This window comes from Ammospiza nelsoni, chromosome 11 (genome assembly GCF_027579445.1).
Source record: "Ammospiza nelsoni isolate bAmmNel1 chromosome 11, bAmmNel1.pri, whole genome shotgun sequence".
Lineage (NCBI taxonomy): Eukaryota > Metazoa > Chordata > Aves > Passeriformes > Passerellidae > Ammospiza > Ammospiza nelsoni.
The window spans coordinates 3,111,360-3,132,543 of NC_080643.1; the positions used below are offsets into that span (position 1 = coordinate 3,111,360).

The 21,184-nt window shown below is 43.3% G+C and overlaps 1 protein-coding gene across 1 annotated transcript in view; it reads left to right on the plus strand.

Moving 5' to 3' along the window:
- LOC132078192 (contactin-3-like) overlaps positions 1-17,616 on the plus strand; it is a 78,590-nt gene extending 60,974 nt beyond the window's left edge. Inside the window, exons 10-19 of the mRNA XM_059480204.1 lie at positions 319-494; positions 2,732-2,849; positions 3,928-4,086; positions 4,954-5,103; positions 5,923-5,993; positions 7,152-7,386; positions 8,250-8,365; positions 9,023-9,209; positions 13,020-13,132; positions 15,337-17,616. Coding sequence (XP_059336187.1) covers positions 319-494; positions 2,732-2,849; positions 3,928-4,086; positions 4,954-5,103; positions 5,923-5,993; positions 7,152-7,386; positions 8,250-8,365; positions 9,023-9,209; positions 13,020-13,132; positions 15,337-15,372 — 1,361 coding nt within the window. The 3' untranslated portion in view covers positions 15,373-17,616. The remainder of the gene's footprint in view (positions 1-318; positions 495-2,731; positions 2,850-3,927; positions 4,087-4,953; positions 5,104-5,922; positions 5,994-7,151; positions 7,387-8,249; positions 8,366-9,022; positions 9,210-13,019; positions 13,133-15,336) is intronic.
- The last annotated feature ends 3,568 nt before the right edge of the window (positions 17,617-21,184 follow it).

Consider the following 21,184-nt stretch of genomic DNA (forward strand, 5'->3'; position numbering starts at 1 on the left):
CACCTGTTGGATAAATAGTCTCCAAGCCACATTCCAAAGCAGCAAAACACAGGAGAAGCAAATGAGATAATATTGGTTTCATTTTTCTCTGAGGCTTCTCAGCTTCCCAGCAGAGAAATCCTGGGCTAAGAGGATTTTTCAGAAAATGTGATGGTGACAGGAAATGCCAGGACACAAAGCTGCAGGCGGCATTCCCAGTCCAGCTGCACCTTTGGAAATGTCTGTCAGCGATCCCATCCAGGAATGGGGGGATATCAGTGGCAGGCAAAGCTCAGCAGAGCAGCAAAACCCAATACGCAGTGTCTGTGCTCCCTGCAGAGCCAACCAGGATCACCCTGGCCCCTTCCAACCTGGATGTGACTGTGGGGGAGAGCGTGGTGCTGCCCTGCCAGGTGCAGCACGATCCCCTGCTGGACATCAGCTTCACCTGGTACTTCAACGGGAGCCTCACCGACTTCCAGAGGGACGCATCCCACTTCGAGAAGGTTGGAGGGGTGAGCTCAGAACTCCTTCTCTTCTCTTCCTCCTTCTCTCCCTCTTCCTCCTTCTCTCCCTCTTCCTCCTTCTCTCCCTCTTCCTCTTCTCTTCTCTTCTCTTCTCTTCTCTTCTCTTCTCTTCTCTTCTCTTCTCTTCTCTTCTCTTCTCTTCTCTTCTCTTCTCTTCTCTTCTCTTCTCTTCTCTTCTCTTCTCTTCTCTTCTCTTCTCTTCTCTTCTCTTCTCTTCTCTTCTCTTCTCTTCTCTTCTCTTCTCTTCCCTTCCCTTCCCTTCCCTTCCCTTCCCTTCCCTTCCCTTCCCTTCCCTTCCCTTCCCTTCCCTTCCCTTCCCTTCCCTTCCCTTCCCCTTCCCCTTCCCCTTCCCCTTCCCCTTCCCCTTCCCCTTCCCTCCCCTTCCCCTTCCCCTTCTCCTCTCTTTCTCTTCTCCTTCTCTTCCTCTTCTCTTTCCCAGAACTTCCTCTCCCCTCCCCAAAAAATTCCCACAAAAATTGGCTTTTCCCTCACAAACTGAGTCCCATCTGCTTTTACCACAACACAGAGGAGCTTCTTGCTGCTCCCCCAGTCCCTCAAGACTCTTCCCAAACCCCCACAAATTACTGAAATGCACAAATTACTGAAATGCAGAGTTCACATTTTGCTGAGGTTTATTTCAAGCAGAACTCTTCTATTTTAAGCCCTCCCCTCCCCTTTGGTGAGATGTCTCAAGTTGACTTTGCTGAAGTTTGTGTAGGATGTGATTTGCTTGCGTTCTCTGCTGGTGTTGGGCATTCCCTGAATATCCACTTCCAATCAAGGAGATGGATTTTAGATTGCTTTTGACTCAACTTTTAATTTATTGTAAGCAATCAGCACTGAATTGTCCTGCAAACAACTTCCATCTGTGCTTTCACAGCAGACCAGGCACACACATGGACGGGAATCAGGCAGAATTGGCTTCAGCTTGTGTTGAGTAAAGAATTGAGACATTGTAATGCTGAAACAAAGGAAAATAATCAAATGTTGTGAAAGGTTCATGTTTTTTCCAAGATTAAAATAAACTTCAGAGTCATGGCTTTGCCTTTCTCCCAAACTGCTGTTTGCCCATGGATCAGTGGCCAAAGTAGCTGAAAATACCCACATATTAGTGTTCTGTCCTTGAAGAAAATGCTGCTTGTCCAGAATAATTGTAATTTAAAAATTAAAATCTGACTGAGGTGTTTTTCACCTGGAAAATTCAGCTGGAACTGAGTTAAGGCAGTAATTGAGCTGACACAAAGAGGAGATTTTTTTTTTAAGGGACACAGTTTAGCAAAGGTTTAATATCAAGTTCTCTGTTCAGTGGTGTAGAAAACAGAGAGTGCACAAATGTGATAGGAAGTTACAGTTTCATTTAGGTTTTATTCCTTTTCCCATGATCCAGGAAATAACCACATGCTGTGATCTGAGAAAGAACAACAGGGAAAAAAGACTAAAGATTAAATACTCAGTGAATAGCAAAGAGCGGAACTTGGGCTTGTAAAATGGGAAAGTCAGCCTAGAATGTGCAACCTTTAAATGAAAGTGCTCACAATAACCTGGAGGATGGACTGAATTCAACTTTGTCTTTTACACATTTGAACTCCTTAAAAATCTGTCATAACTTGACTTAAAAGTTCAAGATAAAAACTCCATGAATTCTGTCTAGAAATCAAACTGGTAGTGGCCACAGAAAGCATATTTTTATTTTTTAGGGCTTTGGGACAAATGGTCACAGGGCATTGAGGTTACTGGGGATTCCAGGCAGGAGATGCTCCCAGTGTGAGCTCCCCATGTTGGAGCTCATTTCTCCCAAAAAAGGAAGAAATTTGTCTTTTACACATTTGAACTCCTTAACAATCTGTCATGACTTAACTTACAAGTTCAAGATAAAAACTCCATGGATTCTGTCTAGAAATCAAACTCGTAATGGCCACAGAAAACACATTTTTCTTTTTTAGGGCATTGAGGTTACTGGGGGTTGCAGGCAGGAGATGCTCCCAGTGTGAGCTCCCCATGTTGGGGCTCATTTCTCCCAAAAAAGGGACATCAATCACCTCATGTTTTTTGGGAAGATGCTCCCAGACAACAAGCCTGGAGCTGCTGATGGGCAGGAATTTGCTGTCCTGCAGTGCAGCTTTTGAGCAACCTCACATTTTTGGCGGATTTCTTTTCCCATTTCAGAGAAAATACTAACCATGAAGGGAGGGATGTTTGCACTAATGAATGTTGTGTGTCCCCAGAGTGCATCAGGGGATCTGATGATCAGGAACATCCAGCTGAAGCACAGTGGGAAGTACGTGTGCATGGTGAAGACAGAGGTGGACAGCGTGGCCTCTGCTGCCGACCTCATCGTGAGAGGTACAGCCCAGCCCATCGTGTTTTCCACCTTTTTTTCAAATTACAGGCTACAGAAATAGCTGATGGTGGAGGTCACAGAGCCAATGCATGGTTTGAATGGGGTGATGAATGGCTGTGAGTTGGATTTATGTCATTCTGGCCTGCAGCTAGGGAGAATTACAGCTCGGCTTTTGGGTGAAGCCTGATTTTTGCCCAGAGAAATGAGGAGCTGGGGGTTGGAATAGTGACTTCACATCCTTTTTCACTGCCAGTCCTTCAGGCTGCCAAGAGGAGCTCACTGGCAGCTCTGGGGTTGCTGCCTCTGCAGAATGAAGTGTTGGGGACTCTAGAATATCCCTCCTGTGAAATGGGCAATTCTGCCAGAGCCCAGGAGAGTTTTCCCCTAGGGTTTAAAGCCTATAATGCAGGATTATTCCTTTTCATTCACAGTTCAGCCAGAGCTGTGGCTTTCTCTGCTGATGTTACAGCTACATTTATTGCAAGGTAAAAGCTTTGATCTAGAAAAGCACATTATGTGATCAGCACTTACTCAATATATTTTAAAGTATTTCAGATATTTTCTCATTGTTAATGCACTGTTACTCATTTCAACCCCCTTTGCTGGTGCAGGTGAGACAAAACCCAGCATTTTGGGCAGGAAGTGCAAAGAATGAGGATTTTCCAGAAGGCAGCAGGAAGTTTGTGTGACTGAATTACTGCTTGGGGTGCTGGTCACATGTGCTGAAAAATTGTTCCAGTAATACAAGTGAAGTAAAGAAGTTGTAGGTAGAAAATTTCCATAATACAAAGATTTGTCTGTAGATTAAAGAGGACATTTAGGACTAAAGGAAAAGGCACTGGAAAGACAGAGGGATGTGCTGAACAAAGATTTTGGTAAAAAAAGCCAAAACCCAGGCATAATTTCTGCCCTTGAGAGTATTTCAGGTTGAAATTATCCGAGTTTAGCGAATGTAAAACCACAATTATGAGTGTTCTGATTCCAGTCTGAATTGTTTCCCTCCTCCCTGAGGAAGAAAACAAAGGGGAAGTGATTCCCAGGGCTTCACCAACCTGTGCCTGGCTTCCCACCCCTCTGCAGGCTCTCCTGGGCCCCCTGAGCACGTGAGGGTGGACGAGATCACGGACACCACAGCCCAGATCTCCTGGCAGGAGGGCACAGACAACCACAGCCCCGTGACCACCTACACCATCCAGGCCAGGACGCCCTTCTCCGTGGGCTGGCAGAGAGCCACCACAGGTGAGCACAGCTCAGCCAGCACAGGTGAGCACAGCTTAGGCAACATAGGTGAGCACAGCTCATCAGCACAGGTGAGCCCAGCTCATCAGCACAGGTGAGCCCAGCTCAGCCAGCACAGGTGAGCACAGCTCATCAGCACAGGTGAGCACAGCTCATCAGCACAGGTGAGCACAGCTCAGCCAGCACATGTGAGCACACAGCTCCCAGACCAGCCTCTGAGGGAATGGCTCTGGCCCCTGAGCCATTCTCCTTTTCCTGAGCTCCCTTTCCCATGAGACATTTTTCTTCTCCTCAGCTCCCTTTTCCCTTGAGCCATTCTCTTGAGCTCCCTTTTCCCTTGAGCCATTTTCCTTGAGCTCCCTTTTCCCTTGAGCCACTCTCCATTTCCTAAGCTCCCTTTACCCTTGAGCCATTCTCCTTTTCCCTTGAGCCATTCTCCTTTTCCTCTGCTCCCTTTTCCCTTGAGCCATTTTCCTGAGCTCCCTTTTTCCCTTGAGCCATTCTCCTTCTCCTGAGCTCCCTTTTCCCTTGAACCATTTTCCTGAGCTCCCCTTTCCTTGAGCTATTTTCCTTTTCCCTTAAGCCATTTTCCTTTTCCTGGGCTCCCTTTTTTCCTGGGCTCCCTTTTCCCTTAAGCCATTCTCCTTTTCCTGGGCTCCCTTTTTTCCTGAGCTCCCTTTTTCCCTTGAGCCATTCTCCTTTTCCTGGGCTCCCTTTTTCCCTTGAGCCATTCTCCTTTTCCTGAGCTCCCTTTTTCCCTTGAGCCATTCTCCTTTTCCTGAGCTCTCTTTTCCCTTGAGCCTTTTTCCTTTTCCCTTGAGCCATTCTCCTTTTCCTGAGTTTTTTTTTTCCTTTTCTCTCCCCCAGTTCCGGACGTGATCGACGGCAGAACCTTCACGAGCACAGTAGTGGATTTAAATCCTTGGGTTGAATATGAATTTCGTGTAGTTGCCACCAACAAAATAGGAGGTGGAGAGCCTAGTTTGCCCTCAGAAAAAGTAAGAACTGAAGAGGCAGGTTAGTGGGTCCTTCTATTTGTTTTTAATTCAAGAATGTTGTATGTTAACAGAGAAAAGGAGTGTTCATATCTTTATCTTGGCTCTTTGCAAACAAGCTTGGAATTGCCATTGGATATAAAAGCCTGAAACAAGTTTGTTCATATTTTTCCATTTTGCTGTAGGACAGTTTTTGTGCATTAGTGAACATCACAGAAGCATAACATCTAAATCCATTTAAACTGCATTTACTGTGGCACAATCTGCCAGTTCAGGCAGTGCTGCAGAGTCTGAAGGTATTAATGGATGCAAAGAGGTTAATTTTGACAGGGATTTTCCATTCCTGCTGTTTGATCAGTGAAACCCTTCCATGTAACAGGCATGTGGCTCAGAGGAACCCATCAATTACAAACCCAGCTCACTCAGAATGAGGCTGTTTCCTAATTTATCTGCATAACATCCCAAGGATGTGGAATTCTGAGCAACATGGTCCAGTGGAAGGTGTCCTGGAACAAGATGATCTTTGGGGTTTCTTCCAACCCAGGAAGAGTTAACTCTAGAAAAATTAGGCTTGAATGCAGTTTTTGGAAGTTCCTAGACACAGCAGCAGTGGTTAATAAATAATGAAATAATCTGTGAGCTGCTGAGGTTCTTCAGAACTCAGAGGAGCCCCAGCCTGGCCCAGGGAAGGGTCAGTGTGGGTCAGGGCTGGGGCTCTCCAGTACTCCCTACCCCAAAACCATACCCTGATGAATGTGGGTTAAACTCAGAGCATGAGGGTGATGTGCTGTGTTCTCCTGTCTCTACTCTGTGCTGACATCTCTGCTTTTCCTTCCCACAGTTCCTGAAATTCCCCCCTCTGAGGTCAGTGGGGGAGGAGGCAGCAGGTCTGAGCTGGTCATAACGTGGGATGTAAGTTTGTGGGGAGAGGTCCTCTTCACAGAACTGTTTTCTTTTTCTTTTTCTTTTTTTCTCTTCTCTCTCTGAATTTTCTCTGGGATGTGCAGGTGCTCTGGGCCCTGCGTGATGTGAGCCCTGCACTCTGGCCTTTGTTCTTTGACTCTCACGTGTTCCTGGGCTGGATGGAAATCCCCAGGGGATTCAGCTTGGCTGGGATTGCTTCTGTTCTCAAACAAATGTTGATGCTAAAAAAGAGGCAGGAGGGCAGGACAAGGGGCTAAGCCAAAGAACTGAGCTTTGCAGTGCAGATTTGCAGTTCTTGCTTTCCCACCATTAAATCTGGATGCACGTGCTAACCAATTTTCATTTATGTTGTGTATCCCTTCTTTAATGATTTAAAGAAATGTCAATATTCTGTTCCTAGCATTGACTTCTCTGTGTGGTTATCTAATCATAATGACATCAGAAGAAGGTTTCAGCCACTGTATGAAGGTGGTATTGGATTCTCTAACAGCTGACCAAGCAGTCATTCATTTTTTATGAACTGTGCATTGATGAAAGAAAAGCTGTATTTACTGAAGACCATCTTGAAGCTGAATACTTAGTGAAAACCAGAGATTATACCTGAAAGCTGTCCTCTTATTGAAATGCAAACCTTAGCATAGGTTATAGGGAGCACATTTTGCTGTTCTGTCCCAGAGTTTGATGCTGAGTGCAGTGCCAGCACCTGGGTCATGTCTTGAGTTTCTCCTGCCCATCCTCCTCAGTGCCTCACAGCTGTTGTTCTTTCCCTGATGTGAGATGAGTTTCTCCCTGCCCATCCTTCCCAGGGCTTCACAGGTGTTGTGTCCCTGAGTGAGATGAGGTTCTTCTGCCTGGCCTCCGTAGTGCCTCACAGGTGTTGTTCTGTACCTGGGTTTCTCCTGCCCATCCTTCCAGTGCCTCACAGGTGTTGTTCTGTACCTGAGTTTCTCCTGCCCATCCTTCCAGTGCCTCACAGCTGTTGTTCTGTCCCTGGGTTTCTCCTTCCCATCCCTCCAGTGGCTCACAGATGTTGTTCTGTACCTGAGTTTCTCCTGCCCATCCCTCCAGTGCCTCACAGGTGTTGTTCTGTCCCTGGGTTTCTCCTGCCCATCCCTCCAGTGGCTCACAGCTGTTGTTCTGTCCCAGCCCGTCCCCGAGGAGCTGCAGAACGGGGAAGGATTTGGGTACGTGGTGGCTTTCCGCCCCTCGGGCACCTCGACGTGGATCCAGACCGTGGTGACCTCCCCTGACACCCCCAGATACGTCTTCAGGAACGAGAGCATCCTGCCCTTCTCGCCCTACCAGGTCAAGGTCGGCGTCTACAACAACAAGGGAGAGGGGCCCTTCAGCGCCGTGGCCACCGTGTTCTCAGCTGAGGAAGGTACAGCCCTGGGCTGCCCCAAAACCTTCCACCAGGTGTTCCTGGGAGGCTCCCTGGAGCAGAGAATGGGCAGATTTAAATAAATAAAGATTATTATTATTATTATTATTATTATTATTATTATTATTATTATTATTATTATTATTATTATTATTATTATTTACAACAAAATAGTAATAGTTATTATTGTTATTATGACAGGTAAAAGAAATATATTTAATAATAAATATGAATAATATCAATCATTTGTTTATATTTATTATACAAATAATAAAGACAGACAAATAAAACAAATTTAATAAAAATATATTTAATATTATGTAATTTCTATGTTATATTCTATATTATTTGTATATTATATATAGAATAATAATAAAAATAATTTATTTAAATAAATAAATTTATTAAAGGTCTTCAAAGGATTCACCTTGAGCAGTACAAGAGCCTGGCCAGGGCTACACCCACGGTGGATAAGGGTCAGGAGTTCTCACACTTTTATCAGTTTTGCTCCATTTCCATGTTGGGGTTCATTGTCCAATCCCAGCTCCAGGTGATGCAGTCCCACCCTCCCAGGTTGCTCCCCTCCATTCCCTGCTGTTTGCACTTTTTGGGCTGAAGCTGCAGCCCTGGTGTCCTTGGTTCTGGGCTGGACAAGGATTGTTCTGTGGGACCGAGCTGTGAGGAGAGCTGCTGACGCTGTGTGTGGAGCTCAGAGTCACACACACACAAAATACAAAACCTAAAACTGAAGGCATCAGTTCCAGCAGCAGCTCGGGGCAGGGAGGCGGGTTGGGATGAGGATTTATTTATTAATCCCCAGGTTTATTCCCAATCACCTCTGCCGTTTTGATTTCCCAACGCAGAGCCCAGCACGGCCCCCTCGGGAGTGTCTGCCACCAGCCTGTCCTCCTCAGCCATCCAGGTGTCCTGGACAGCCATTCCCTGGAAGATGAGCAATGGGAGGCTGCTGGGCTATGAGGTGAGTCTGTGGAAATAAAACATATATAAAATTTCAGTGAATCAACCCTGTTTATTAAATAAAATCCACTCCTCTTTTTAAAGGGCCATGGGCCAGAAGGGTCGAGCAGGATGCAGCACAACCACACAGATTCACCCCAAATCTTGCTCTTCCTGCCCCGCCAACAGCCAGAAGAAGGACAATTTTTTCTGTCTTTGTTAAAAAAACCCTTTGTTAAAAAAACTTTGTTAAAAACCAGAGTGAAGTTGTGTTTTGCTGCTTGTGCTGATAGATATGTTTCTAACATAACTCCAAGCTAACATTTTTTCAGAATTACGTTTACTTTCAAAGAAACTTCTTTACAAGGTACATTTTTCTGAGCTTGTTTCCTTCTTAATGAAGTAATGGTTTTCCTCTTGTCATTCTGTAGTTCAAGCAAGATCTAATATTTCAATTGTCTTTTTGCTGCAGTCACAATGAAAAGAGCAGCAAGCGTGAGAAGCAGATGGATAAGATGGGGTTTTTTTGCACAGTAAACATATTTCTGAAACTTTAACTTGTATTTTTATCTTACTCAGCTGAAGGGAAAAAAATGCACTTAAAAGAGTCAAGTACAACACTGCGGGTGAACAGCCCTTTCCATGCAAGATTTAAATGGTTTTGGTTTTTATCTCCTAGGTTAGGTACTGGAATAAAGGCCAGAAAGAAGAATCTTCCAACAGAGTAAAAGCAGCAGGGAATGAAACATCAATAAAAATTACGGGGTTGAGGAGCAACCTGGATTATTACACCGCTGTGCGTGCCTACAACAGCGCTGGGGCAGGGCCCTTCAGTGCCACCGTCAATGCCACCACCAAAAAGCCACGTGAGTACCTCAGATAGCAAAGGGCACAGGCACCAAGGGGGGCAGCACGTGCAGGGTTGAGTTTGCAGGGTCCCCAGGACAAAGGAGGAATGATTGAACCTGACTCCATGTTCTTGGAAGGCTAATTTATTATGATATTATATTATACTATTATCTTTTATATATTATATAATAGTATAATTATATTATTTAATGTATTTATAATATTTATTAATTAATATATGTATATATAAAATAATATATTTATAGTGTACATTAACATATTTACATTTTTATAAATTTCTATATTTATATCTATGTTATTTTATTTATATTTATTATGTAATATGATATTATTCATTATATAATATGAAAAATGTTATATTATATTATATTATATTATATTATATTATATTATATTATATATTATACTATAATATATTATACTATAGTATATTATAGTATATTATACTAAATTAAAGAATGCTATACAAAAATTATATAAAATAATAGAGAAAGGATACAGACAGAAGGCTTAACAAGAATGATAATGAAAGCTCGTGACTCCTCTCCAGAGTCCAACACAGCTGATGGTGATTGGTCATTAAGTCAAAACTATTCCCATTAAACCAATCAAACAATCACCTGTTGGATAAACGATCTCCAGGCCACATTCCAAAGCACCAAACAAAGGAGAAGCAAATCAGATAATTATTGTTTTCCTTCTTCTCTGAGGCTTCTCAGCTTCCCAGGAGGAGAATCCTGGGCAAAGAGGATTTTTCAGAAAATATGACAGTGACATTGGAGGGGAAAGGAAAGCAGTGGAATTCCTGGGGATCACAGTATGAGTGACCTGAATTTCCGTGTAGTCACATGAATCAAGCACAGAGCTTCCATCAGTTCTTGAGCAGGGTGGGTGAAACCCAACAGTGCCAGGGGAGCCCAGGGAAGATCTGTAATTTCTGCACTGAACCTCTGTTATGCTGCTAATGACTGGAAGAAATTAAAAAGAAAAATCTCTGTTATTTAGAAGAAGGAAAAAAAAAGGAGACTTGTTGAATTTTTCAGTGTTCTATAACATATTTATAAGTTCTCTAGGGCATGGGTTTTGAAATGCAATGAACCTCCTGGAGTCCATGCAAAGCAATCCTTCATGTCCACTGTTTCCCCTTGAACAAATTGCACAAGAGGCCACTCTGCTGCTGCAAAGGCAAAATTAAGCTGGAGAACAGATTGTCAAAGGCTGCACTAATTTTTCTAGAAGTGGAAATATTTTTAGTGTGCTCCTCTGTTGTAATACAGCTCAGAATCAGGGTCATCAGTCTTGAAGTGTTTCTGTCAGAGGCACAAGAACAGACAATTAAATCTGTCTGAAGGGTCAAATTCCCTGCAATAATCATTAACATCCCCCAGCAGACAGAGTTGGAGCATTAATATTATGAAATAAGCTAGTTTATCAGAAATTATTCTATGCAGAAATGAGTGTCAGTCTGTCACTGAGGACTAAACCAACTCAGATTTGCCTGAGTTTAAATATATTATGTGCACAATTACCATGAACTGGCTGATCTGAAGTGACTCACTGCCTGCAGCCTGGACAGGACATGGGAAAAGGAATTTTTTTCTAATTAATCATCTTTGTGGCTGCTCACTGGAGGTGGTGCCAGGCTGGTCAGCTCAGGGATTTTCAGTCCTTTTTTATTGTGCCCCCTGCTTTTGGGGTGTGTGACTGAAGTGGACAAGCCCCTGATCTCACTGGTGTGAGCAGGATCTGGATCAGGGCAAAATGCTGCTGTTTGGAATAATTAAAAAGGAAAATTAATTGCATTATCTCCATGGATCTTTCTGGTGAATAAGGAGAGCAAAGGCATGTAATGTCAGTCTGAAGATTTTGATAAATTAGTTGAATTGCTGAGAGAAATAATTTTCCGTGCTACTGCAGTGAAAACTGATTTTTCATTCAAATGTGTAATTTTTAATCAATCCTGGTTTGTAATTTAATTTGAATATTTTTGATTGGTGTGGTTTTCACTGTGAAGGATTTGCATTCCCCCACAGGACCTGCCAGGTAAATCTCAGAAACTCTTTGCCATATCAAGGAATACAAATAGCTCAGTTCTGTTGGCAGTGTATATTTCCAAATTAAAAGTGAGCCTTTGGCAATTAAAATATCTTAGCTCTAAAATTTGCAATACGCATGTTTACAGCCCAGAATAACAAGTGGAGGTTTAAATCCTGCTATGTAAAATGCCAGGTGGGTGTGAAAGACTTGTCTAAGTTGTGGGAATTATTTCATATTTCAGAAGTCTTAAAATAAAACCCAATGTTCTGTCCATCAGCTCTTAATTCTGAGCAATTCCCCTGCCTGAGAGCAGCTCTCAGAAATCCCTGCAGCTCCTTGGACACGTCCTGAGGTGATTGATGGACCAGGACCTGCCACAAGAGAAGTTCTGAACTCTGCTGAGTGCTGGAGATTTTGGTGTCTGCAGCAAATGGAGCTTCTGAATCCCTCAGACAGAGGCTTGAAGTTTTTATAGATAATTACTCTTCATTTTTTTTTTCCCACGTGTCATCTTAATATTTTGTTGTGGATTTCAAGGATGAGTCATTTCCTTTGAAATTCAGCTGTAATATCTCAGTGTGAAAACGATTCATACGTGCTGTAACACTTCATTCTCGGGAGTGAAACAATCTCCTCTTACATTTACAAGGAGTGGGTATTATTAGAACACCAGGTTAAACCTGCCTCCGTACACAGAACAAGACAAATAGTCAAAGAAAATAGCTGGGGGTGGTTGGTTGACTTTGGAATAATTCTTTTAAGTCTCAGGGGTGGGTTTTTTTCTGTTTTTTGAGTATAATCAGGTGGGTTTTGAGCTGACTGCTTATGGAAAGAAGGCAGGGAACATCCTGTGTGAGAGAATTGAAAAGAGGGGGGGAAAAAAAGAGGAAAAACTCTATGAGGACATGGATACAAGTGTTCAAAAGCACTCTCAGTGCTTAAAGCTGGAACCTCCAGTCTCAAAGCACAGCTCAGCCCACCTAAGCAGCAGTTGCCTCCACTAGGTGACAGCAACAGTAAATTGTTTTCCTTAACGCATTTAGAAAAGATTTTAATCATTGATTTGTGTCACTGCAGGACCTGTTTTCTGGGAAAGCAACCTGAGGCATTTGAGGAGGTTTGTACTTCCCTGAAAGCTTGGCAGCTCCAAGGTACATGAAAGGGGCAGAGCCCAGAGCATGCAGCTGCTTTGCAAATAACAGCCTTGGGTTGCTAATGAACCAAAAATCCCAGCAAATTTCTGTGGCCAAAATCCACTTTTGGCACAGGCTCAGTTCAGAGCCACAACTCGAGCTGGAAGAGCCAACAGACAAAAAAATCTGCAAATATTTTCCATAGCTGACACCTTAAAGTAAATCAACATAGTGGGTAAATTTGAATATTCACTGAGACTAAATTTGCCTAAAAATCTATTGTGAAGAATTTTCTTATTCTTGGCACTGTACTAAACCTAGAAATTGTCAGTTACCATCATTAGAGTTTGTTCTAATTAATCACCCATGTCCTAAGGCACATGCTTCTGTCTGGCTGTATTGAATGAAGGACCAGCAACAGATATTTCAGCTTCAGAAACAACATTTATGTGCCATTTTGCTTTTTCCTTCCTCCTGTTTTTCAAATTTAGCCTCTGAACCATAACATGCAGAGAGAGGAGCCTGCACTGGAGCTGGTTTTGCATCCCAGATGCAATGACAGCCAATTACCTGAGCAGGTGAATCAATCCCCAGTACCAATTGAATTAAAGTCGTGCTTTTGTTGTGTGTTTGAAGCACCCAGCCAGCCTCCAGGAAACGTGGTGTGGAATGTCACAGACTCCAGGGTGCTGCTGAGCTGGGAGGAGGTCAGAGCCATGGACAACGAGTCCCAGGTCACAGGCTACAAGGTCAGTGGGGACAGAGCTGGGGACACCAGGGCTGGGGTTTCCTTGTCTGTCTGCATGTTCAGGGCATGCACAAACCCACCCCTAAACCATTTCACTGGGCTCTCCTTCCTAGGGATTTTAAGTATTTGAAATATGTATTTCAACAGTGTCTCACCATTAATGTCCCCCAGTCCCTTTTCCTCCCCATCCTGGCATTGCTCAGCTCTTGGGATCCCACCCACACCTGCATCTGAGAACATTTAAAACACTTACCACATCCATAAGTCTTATTTTAAATGTGTAACACTTACCCAAATGGATAAAACTCTGAAAGAAACCACAAATATTTAGCCTGATGGATGTAGCTTCCATTGCTGGCCAGGTGCATTTATTATATTTCTTATATATTATCACATATATTAAACTGATATTTTTAAACCTTTCTCCTTTTACCTGCTGTGGGCCATGCTCATTTCCCTGACAGAAGTTACCCAGTTGCACCTGCTCTAAATCTAATCAGCACACAAATGTAAAAGTGTTTTAAAATGTCATATAAGTGTGTTAAAAAACAGCTGACAGTGCTCCTGCTAAGCTCTGTGCAGCTGGATCCCACATGATATAATCCTGAATAAAAGATTTAGGCTGAAGATCTGATGACCCACCGAGTTGTATTGGCAAGAAGTACATGTTTACAGCTTGTTCCAGTGTCCCATTATTTCATATTATTGTAATAAAAATAATACATAATATGTATTATTTTCATACATATTATGTATACATACATTTTATATGCGTGACAGTGTTCACAGGGGTGTGAGGATCTGACTCCATGTTTCAGAAGGCTGATTTATTATTGTATGATATATATTACATTAAAATGATACTAAAAGAATAGAAGAAAGGATTTCATCAGAAGGCTAGCTAAGAATAAAAAAAGAAGGAATGAATACAGCTGACTGTGATTGGCCATTAATTAGAAACATCCCCATGAGACCAATCCCAGATGCACCTGTTGCATCCCACAGCAGCAGATAACCATTTTTTGCATTTTGTTCCTGAGGCCTTTCAGATTCTCAGGAGGAAAAATCCTAAGGAAAGGATTTTTCATAAAACCTGTCTGTGACATTATATGTACAAATACATTTTATATGTATGTATACATTTTTATGCACATATACATTTTATAACAATACAGTACAGTTGTATTAGCATCCGTTGTGCCATTTGAAATTAAATCTGGAATAAAAGGGGAAAAAATGTTCGAAAATTAATGAAAAATTCATTCTTTTTTTTTTTTTTTTTAATGAAAAACATTGCAAAAAATATTTTTGAACATTTTGTTACAATGTTCACAAGAGAGCATTGATTGATACTCCCTTCTTCCCTTAAATACAATTCCGCCCTGGAATATTAACCAAAAACCATCTCTTTTCCTTCATCCCATCGCTGTTAAGAGCTGAAGCGCTGTGTGTTGGAGGCAGGGGAGGGGCTGAGGGCCTGTGCTGTGTTGCAGGTGCTGTGCAGGAGCAGCCAGGGCGGGCTGCAGGTGCTGACCACGGCGGGCACCGCGGCCGAGCTGTGGCTGCAGCTGCAGGACGATTATCTCATCGAGGTCAGGGCCACCACCGAGGGCGGCGACGGCAGCAGCAGCCAGCAGATCCTCATCCCCAGGCTAGCCAGTACGTTCAGCCTCTTTTTGTCCCAGTTTGTCTCTGCTTCCTTTGGTGGTGGGGGGGGAAAACTAAAATTAATGCTTAGACGTTGTGCGGTGATACGGTAGTAAAAGGAAAGCAATTAAAATCTTCATGCCCTTATGCATGGCAAACTCCATTCTGCTGAACTGGTATATTCCCATTTAAGTTGCCACTAAAAATGTGACCTTTTTTTGCTTTTCCTCCTTTTTTTATAAAACACTATTACCTTGAAAGCAAACTCACAGAATGATTAAAGTTGAAAAAGATCCCCAAGATCATTGAGTCCAACCTTTGACCAAACACCGCCTTGTGAGCTAAACCACAGCACTAAAACCATTCATGATCACAGCATCTCTGTAATTTTTAAATATTTACTTCCTTTTTGTCGATTTTTGTAGATTTTGTAGATTTTTGTGCTTGTAAGAAAAAATTACAGTAATTTTCGCTTGGCATCTAGGAAGAGTAATAACGTGGCACAGCAGATACTCCTGCTTTCATTTGATCCTGAATTCATTTTTTCCTTTGTCACAGGTATGGATGCAAGAGGTTCTGGACCGTCAGTGTTGAGTATCTTCAGTGTCTCAAGCTTCTTAGCAACAATATTTTCCTTGACCCTTAATTCTGTGTTGTGCTGATATATTTGCATTTGCTGGGGAAAAAAAAATTGGTTACTAAAGTGCATTTTTTAAAAAAACTGCAGTGGTTAATGCATGTTTTTTCTTCTATCCTGACGTGTTTTTAAATTCTTTATATTTCACTGTAAGTTGAAGTAAAAATACCATGTAAAGTTTAGCAAATCCTTTAAAAAGGAATCTAAAATGCCTTAATACTTGAACCAAAGGAGTTTACATGTTACATACTTCAGATACAGTGTGAGAGAGGGGTAGGGATGGCACTGTGAGGTCAGGACATGAGGGAGAGTGAGAAAAAACATTTTTGCAGCAGCCCTGAATTGTTCTGGGTTTGTTCTGCATTGCTAAAATAACGTTTGGCATGGAAAGGATGAAATCAGAGCTGGGGCTGTTATCTGCTGGAGTTGATAATGGCTGCTCCCAAGGCAGTGCCATCACCCTGGAGTTGGGATCATTTCCCTGCTCCCCTTTGTGAGAGTTGCTCTAAATGGAAAGATATCCCAAAAGGAATCTCCTTCAAAGAAATCCCACCTGGAGCAGGGCAAAGGCTCCGTGCTGCTCCTGAGAAATGATCTCCCAGCTGTGATCTGGGGCTGCTTTTGTGCTGCTTCTCAGTAAATTCTGAAATTCATCTCCTCATCTCCCCACCTTGCCTTCCCTACCCAGGTTCTTTGTTCAAAACCAAACTCTCCCACCCTGAGGGCGCTGTGCTTGCCCTGCTGCCAGTGTCCAGGGGCTGAGGTGCCCACCTGGCACCCCTGGGGCACCCACCATGGCCTTGGGGACAGGGACACCCATCCCTGCCTCCTTCCCTGGTGCTCCCAGCCCTGCAGCCCCAAATCCTCCTGCTCATTGCACTGCAAACACCCTGAATGCAGAGCCACAGCCAGGCCTCTCCTTCCTGCTGCTCTTGAACCACTTCTGAACTGTTCCACCTGCTCTGGCTCTCAGCTGCACCCCACTGCTGTCACATGAGTCTGGGAAGTTCATGGCAATAGTAGGATATTAAAAAAAATGATACAACAACACTTCAGAATTGCTATTGAAGAATAATCTGTGCTTTCTTTCATGCCAGTAAATTAAAGATACATTCAGCCTGGTCCATTTGACTTCTGGAGTTGTGGCTTCAGTCAAATCAACCTTTTTAGAGAGGTCACAGCATCCCTGTTCAGGTAACATAAGGCATCATCTCCTCTTAAACGCTGGGGTTTTTAAATTTCACAATACTACTACAACACACAGAAGTACAAAGGGAGAACCAGGATTAATAAAATTATGGTAGCACTTTGGGAAAAATACCTTGATGTGCATTGAGCTGGCAGATGAGCTCCAGATGAGATCAAGTGCTGCTGAGGAAAGCAGGAGCTGTAAATACTGTACATAGAGAGCTATAAATGAGTTTAAAATTAGTTGCTTTTCAGTGTTGTTTTCAGACACTTGCTAACAGGGGGGTGGGTGGGACATGGAAATCCAGGTGTTCCTAGTGAGTAAATAGTTCTATTTCATGCAACAAAGGGTGACTCTTTCTCTTGTTTCACAAAATTCTAGTCCAGGTTCCTGTACTGCCCATTTTTCATGCACACTTACATTGTATTATTACTTGATTTCTAGTTCTATATCTCCATGAGATATGTACCCAGTACCTTGTTTCATATTGAAAAGGTTGAAATTTATCCTTGAACTTCCAGTTGTGTGTGTATCCTATGGTTATCTGTATGCATTCTTTTCTATGGCTCTAATAAAATATTTATTACATTGAGGGATAATAGAATATCTCAAAGTGTTATTGCTTGTTCCTGTTACATATTTGCACACGTTGGGGATTTAACACATCTAAAAATGGTAGTGCTCAAGCTGCTGAGCTCCTCCTCTGCTTGGCTTTGCATCAGGATGGGCAAAAATCCACCTCCATTTCCCTGGCTTCATTTGCCATCTATCCAATCAGGCTGTTTACTCTTCCCTAAAGTGGAAAAAAACCCCACTGTAATTACACTGAAGAAGAGTTAGTTTTTTATAATAATTTATTCAGTGTATCCCTATTTAGCATTAAATTGCAGGTCCTGTTTGCTGCTGCAGTTGCCTGTTCCTTACACACTGCAGCTTCCCACAAAACTTGAGATTTTCCAGCACTGAAACCTTTTCCTTGGGAACACAGGCACAGCACAAGTATTTATTTTAAGCTTTTAAAGTGTGGGTTCTACCTGCATAATAGGGAGCTGATCCAGATGCTGCAATGAGGGTTAATAATGATCCAAACAAATCACAAGTATGTACTTATTCCAGAAAAATTATTCCACTCTTGTGTGTAAATCAGGTTTATCCTGTCAGATGGTTGTAGGTGGACACTCCTCCCTTGCTCTGCCTCCCCCAGTGTCCAGATTAATCTTCCTTTAAACTGATCTCTCTTTCTTTCTCCTATCATGTTAATGCAGCTCAGAGTTATTTGCATTAATAGAAGTGTCTTGGTTCTCCAGTAGGTTGATAAAAAACAAGCTGGCGTTGGGAAGGTGCAGGAGGAGAAGGTGGAGAGGCAATAAGGGATAATGGGATAATCCTACCTCTTGCAGGCGTTTCCAGAGCAGCTCCTGTGACCATCCCAAATTAGCAACTCAGTCCTGGGATGAAAAAAAAAATAAAAGGAAGAAAAATAATAATGAAAAATGTGACTAGAATTACTTATACAACGAGAACTGGAGGTGGTTCTGCCATTCCACTGGACTTGGGCTTCCCCAAATAACCAGCACTTTGTCACATCTAATATTTGAAATCTCATAAGAAACAGTGGTAGGCTTCAGTCATTGTTTTTAAAATTGCATTCTTTTCAATTCCCCATCCAACATCAGAGCTGTGTTCTAAAGCCTGAATTTCTCAGAGGTGCTTGCAGTAAGAATTTTTTCAAACCCAACTTTTCCTTTGAACAGTTTTACTGTGGGATATGTTACAAACATGCAGGATCCTCTATGAATACAAAATGAGTTAAAACCTAATATCACTTCAGGCCAAAGAAATATTGGAGATCTCTATTTTCTACTTAATTTGCCTTTCAGTGGTGGCAGGCAGATGTGGGCAGTGCCTGTCAGGTTATATCTGTTATGTCTTAATAACAGGCAATAAAGCAAGCTGTCCAGCATGAGGGAGTGCATTCATCTGACAGCTCTGCCTGAAATAAATAACAATGGAATATTGTGAAAATAAAATGAGTTTGTAAACAGGCCCTAGCTCTCTTAGGGGAAACAACCGCCTGGATTGTTTTATGCTAATGCTGTGAACTCCTGCAAATCAATAAAAGGGGATGTGTTCAGCACAGACAGACCTGAGTGCACCTCCTGCTGCTTTATCAGGGCTGATGGACGGATGGATGGACGGATGGACGGACGGACGGATGGATGGATGGATGGATGGATGGATGGATGGATGGATGGATGGATGGATGGATGGATGGATGGAGAGAGGCCCTTGGAACCTGGGAGCTGCAGGGATGGATGGGGAGCTCCTGCAGCAGCTCTGGGAAAAGGGATTTCCTGACAATGCCACAGCTCACAGCCTGGGGCCCTGGGGAGAGGGAGCAGCCCAGGGACAGGGACAGAGTGTCTCGTTTTCCAGGCTGAGCTCACAGAATTGCAGGGTTGGAAGAGACCTCCAAGATCATGGAGTCCAACCCAGCCCCAACCCCTTAACTCCTTAACTCAGCCCTGGCACCCAGTGCCACATCCAGGCTTTGTTAAACACACCCAGGGATGGGGACTGCACCACCTCCCTGGGCAGCCATTCCAGAACTTTATCACCTTTCTGTAAAAACGTTTCCCTGCTATCCAACCTGTATTTCCCTTGGCACAGCTCGAGGCTGTGTGCTCTGGCTGTGTCAGTGCCCAGCTGAGCACAGGCACCTTTCAGCTGAGCTGTTGGGGCTGGACTCAATGATCTTGAAGATCTCTTCCAGCATGATCATTCTGTGAACTCCTCCTCAGCAGCCTCAGCAAGCTCTGTTGCAGTTATTGAAGTCTCACCTTTGGCTTGGAAGTGTTCCCAGAGGTGGCTGAAGGTGGGACACCCCATTGCCACCCCTGGGCATCCTCTCCAGGACAGTCCTGTGCCAGCTCTGCCACTTTCCCTGCTGGCAGGTGCTGCCAGAGCCAGGGGACTGTCCCTGGAGATGCCCTCAGAGGGCACCAGTGTGTCTGTGCACGAGTATTTGCCACAAACACAGCCCACTGTGCCTCTCAAATAACCCTGCACCAATCTGGGATCCATTTCCCTGCTTTTCCCTCTGTGCCAGTGGCTGTGGGTGCCAGTCCTCTCTCCTGGCTCTCAGCTGCACCACAGAGCTGGAGTTTGGTGTTTCAATAGAGACTCTCACCTCTCCTCTTGTTTGGTGTTTCAATAAAGAAACCTCTCTCAGCTTTGCTTTGGCTGCTCTTGCAGAGCCTGAGCTGCAGTGTCTGCAGTGCCCTCGTTGGAATTCATACCCTGCTCTGGGTCTGAACTCTGTTTTCAGACTTCACACTTTGTGCATGAGAGTGTTTTAGTATTAGAATTTCACAGGACCTTCATGTGCATCCTTCCTTTGCTTTTTCCATCCTTAAGGGTCAAGATGTGATAAACTCAACTTGGAATTAAATTTCTTTTCTTGAACTCCTCACTGATCTTTTTGAGGTCAGGAAGTGTCTTTGAGGCTCTTTTATTTTTTTTTCCAAATGCACAAATATAGGAGACAAGCCTGTAACCCCATGCAGCATCACTGAGACACTTTCTTCCCAATGGACCCAAGATTATTTTCTTACCCTTTAAGAGCGTAATTAGTCCTGTGAGGCCTGGACCATGCCTGCTCTTCGTGCTGTGCTCTCCATTCCTTCCCAGCCATTAATTCCCTCGTGGGGGGAGAGCATCAAGGCACTGGCAGAGGCTGAAAAAGGAACAATCAAAAGCATCACATGGGAGCCTGTGAAAGGATGCAACTTCAGGATGCTCACTCACTCAGCCTGTGACAATTTAAACTTAAAACAGCTCCTGGGATAGTTGGGACAGCCAAAAATGGCCATCAGGGAAGAGAAACTTTTGAGGAGTCCAGCTCCTTGCTGCCTGATCCTCCCAAATCCTACAGTCCTTGGGATGCTGAACTGTGGCATTTTCTGGAAGAGAAAATGAATTAATCTGACTCCATGTTCTCAGAAGGCTAATTTATTATTTCATGATCTATATTACATTAAAGAATACTAAACTAAAATGAAAACTTATATTAAAGAATACTAAACTAAAACTATCCTAAAGAATAGAGAAAGGGTACAGACAGGAGGCTAAAAGATAATAATGGAAAACTCGTGACTCCAGAGCCACAACACATCTTGGGCATCACTGGCCAACGAGTAAAACCAATTCACCTGTTGGATAAACAATCTCCAAAAACAATCCAAAGCAGCAAAACACAGGAGAAGCAAATGAGATAATACTGTTTTCTTTTTCTCTGAGGCTTCTCAGTTTCCCAGGAGAGAAATCCTGGGCAAGGGGATTTTCCAGAAAATGTGACGGTGACAGAGAGAGCTGCAGGTGAGTTTTGTTTGCTGTGACTGTTCCCCTCAGACTGGAGCACCCAAAGGCTCTCCCTGAGCCAATTCCTTCTCAAGATGGGGTCTGGATGGGCAGGAAAGGTGTCCCTTGGGATTGCTGTCCCTGGGGGATCTCTCGTTAGTGCTGGAACACAAGCGAGGGTCTCTTACATCAGGTAAAAGCACAAAAAAGAGTCAGAGAAA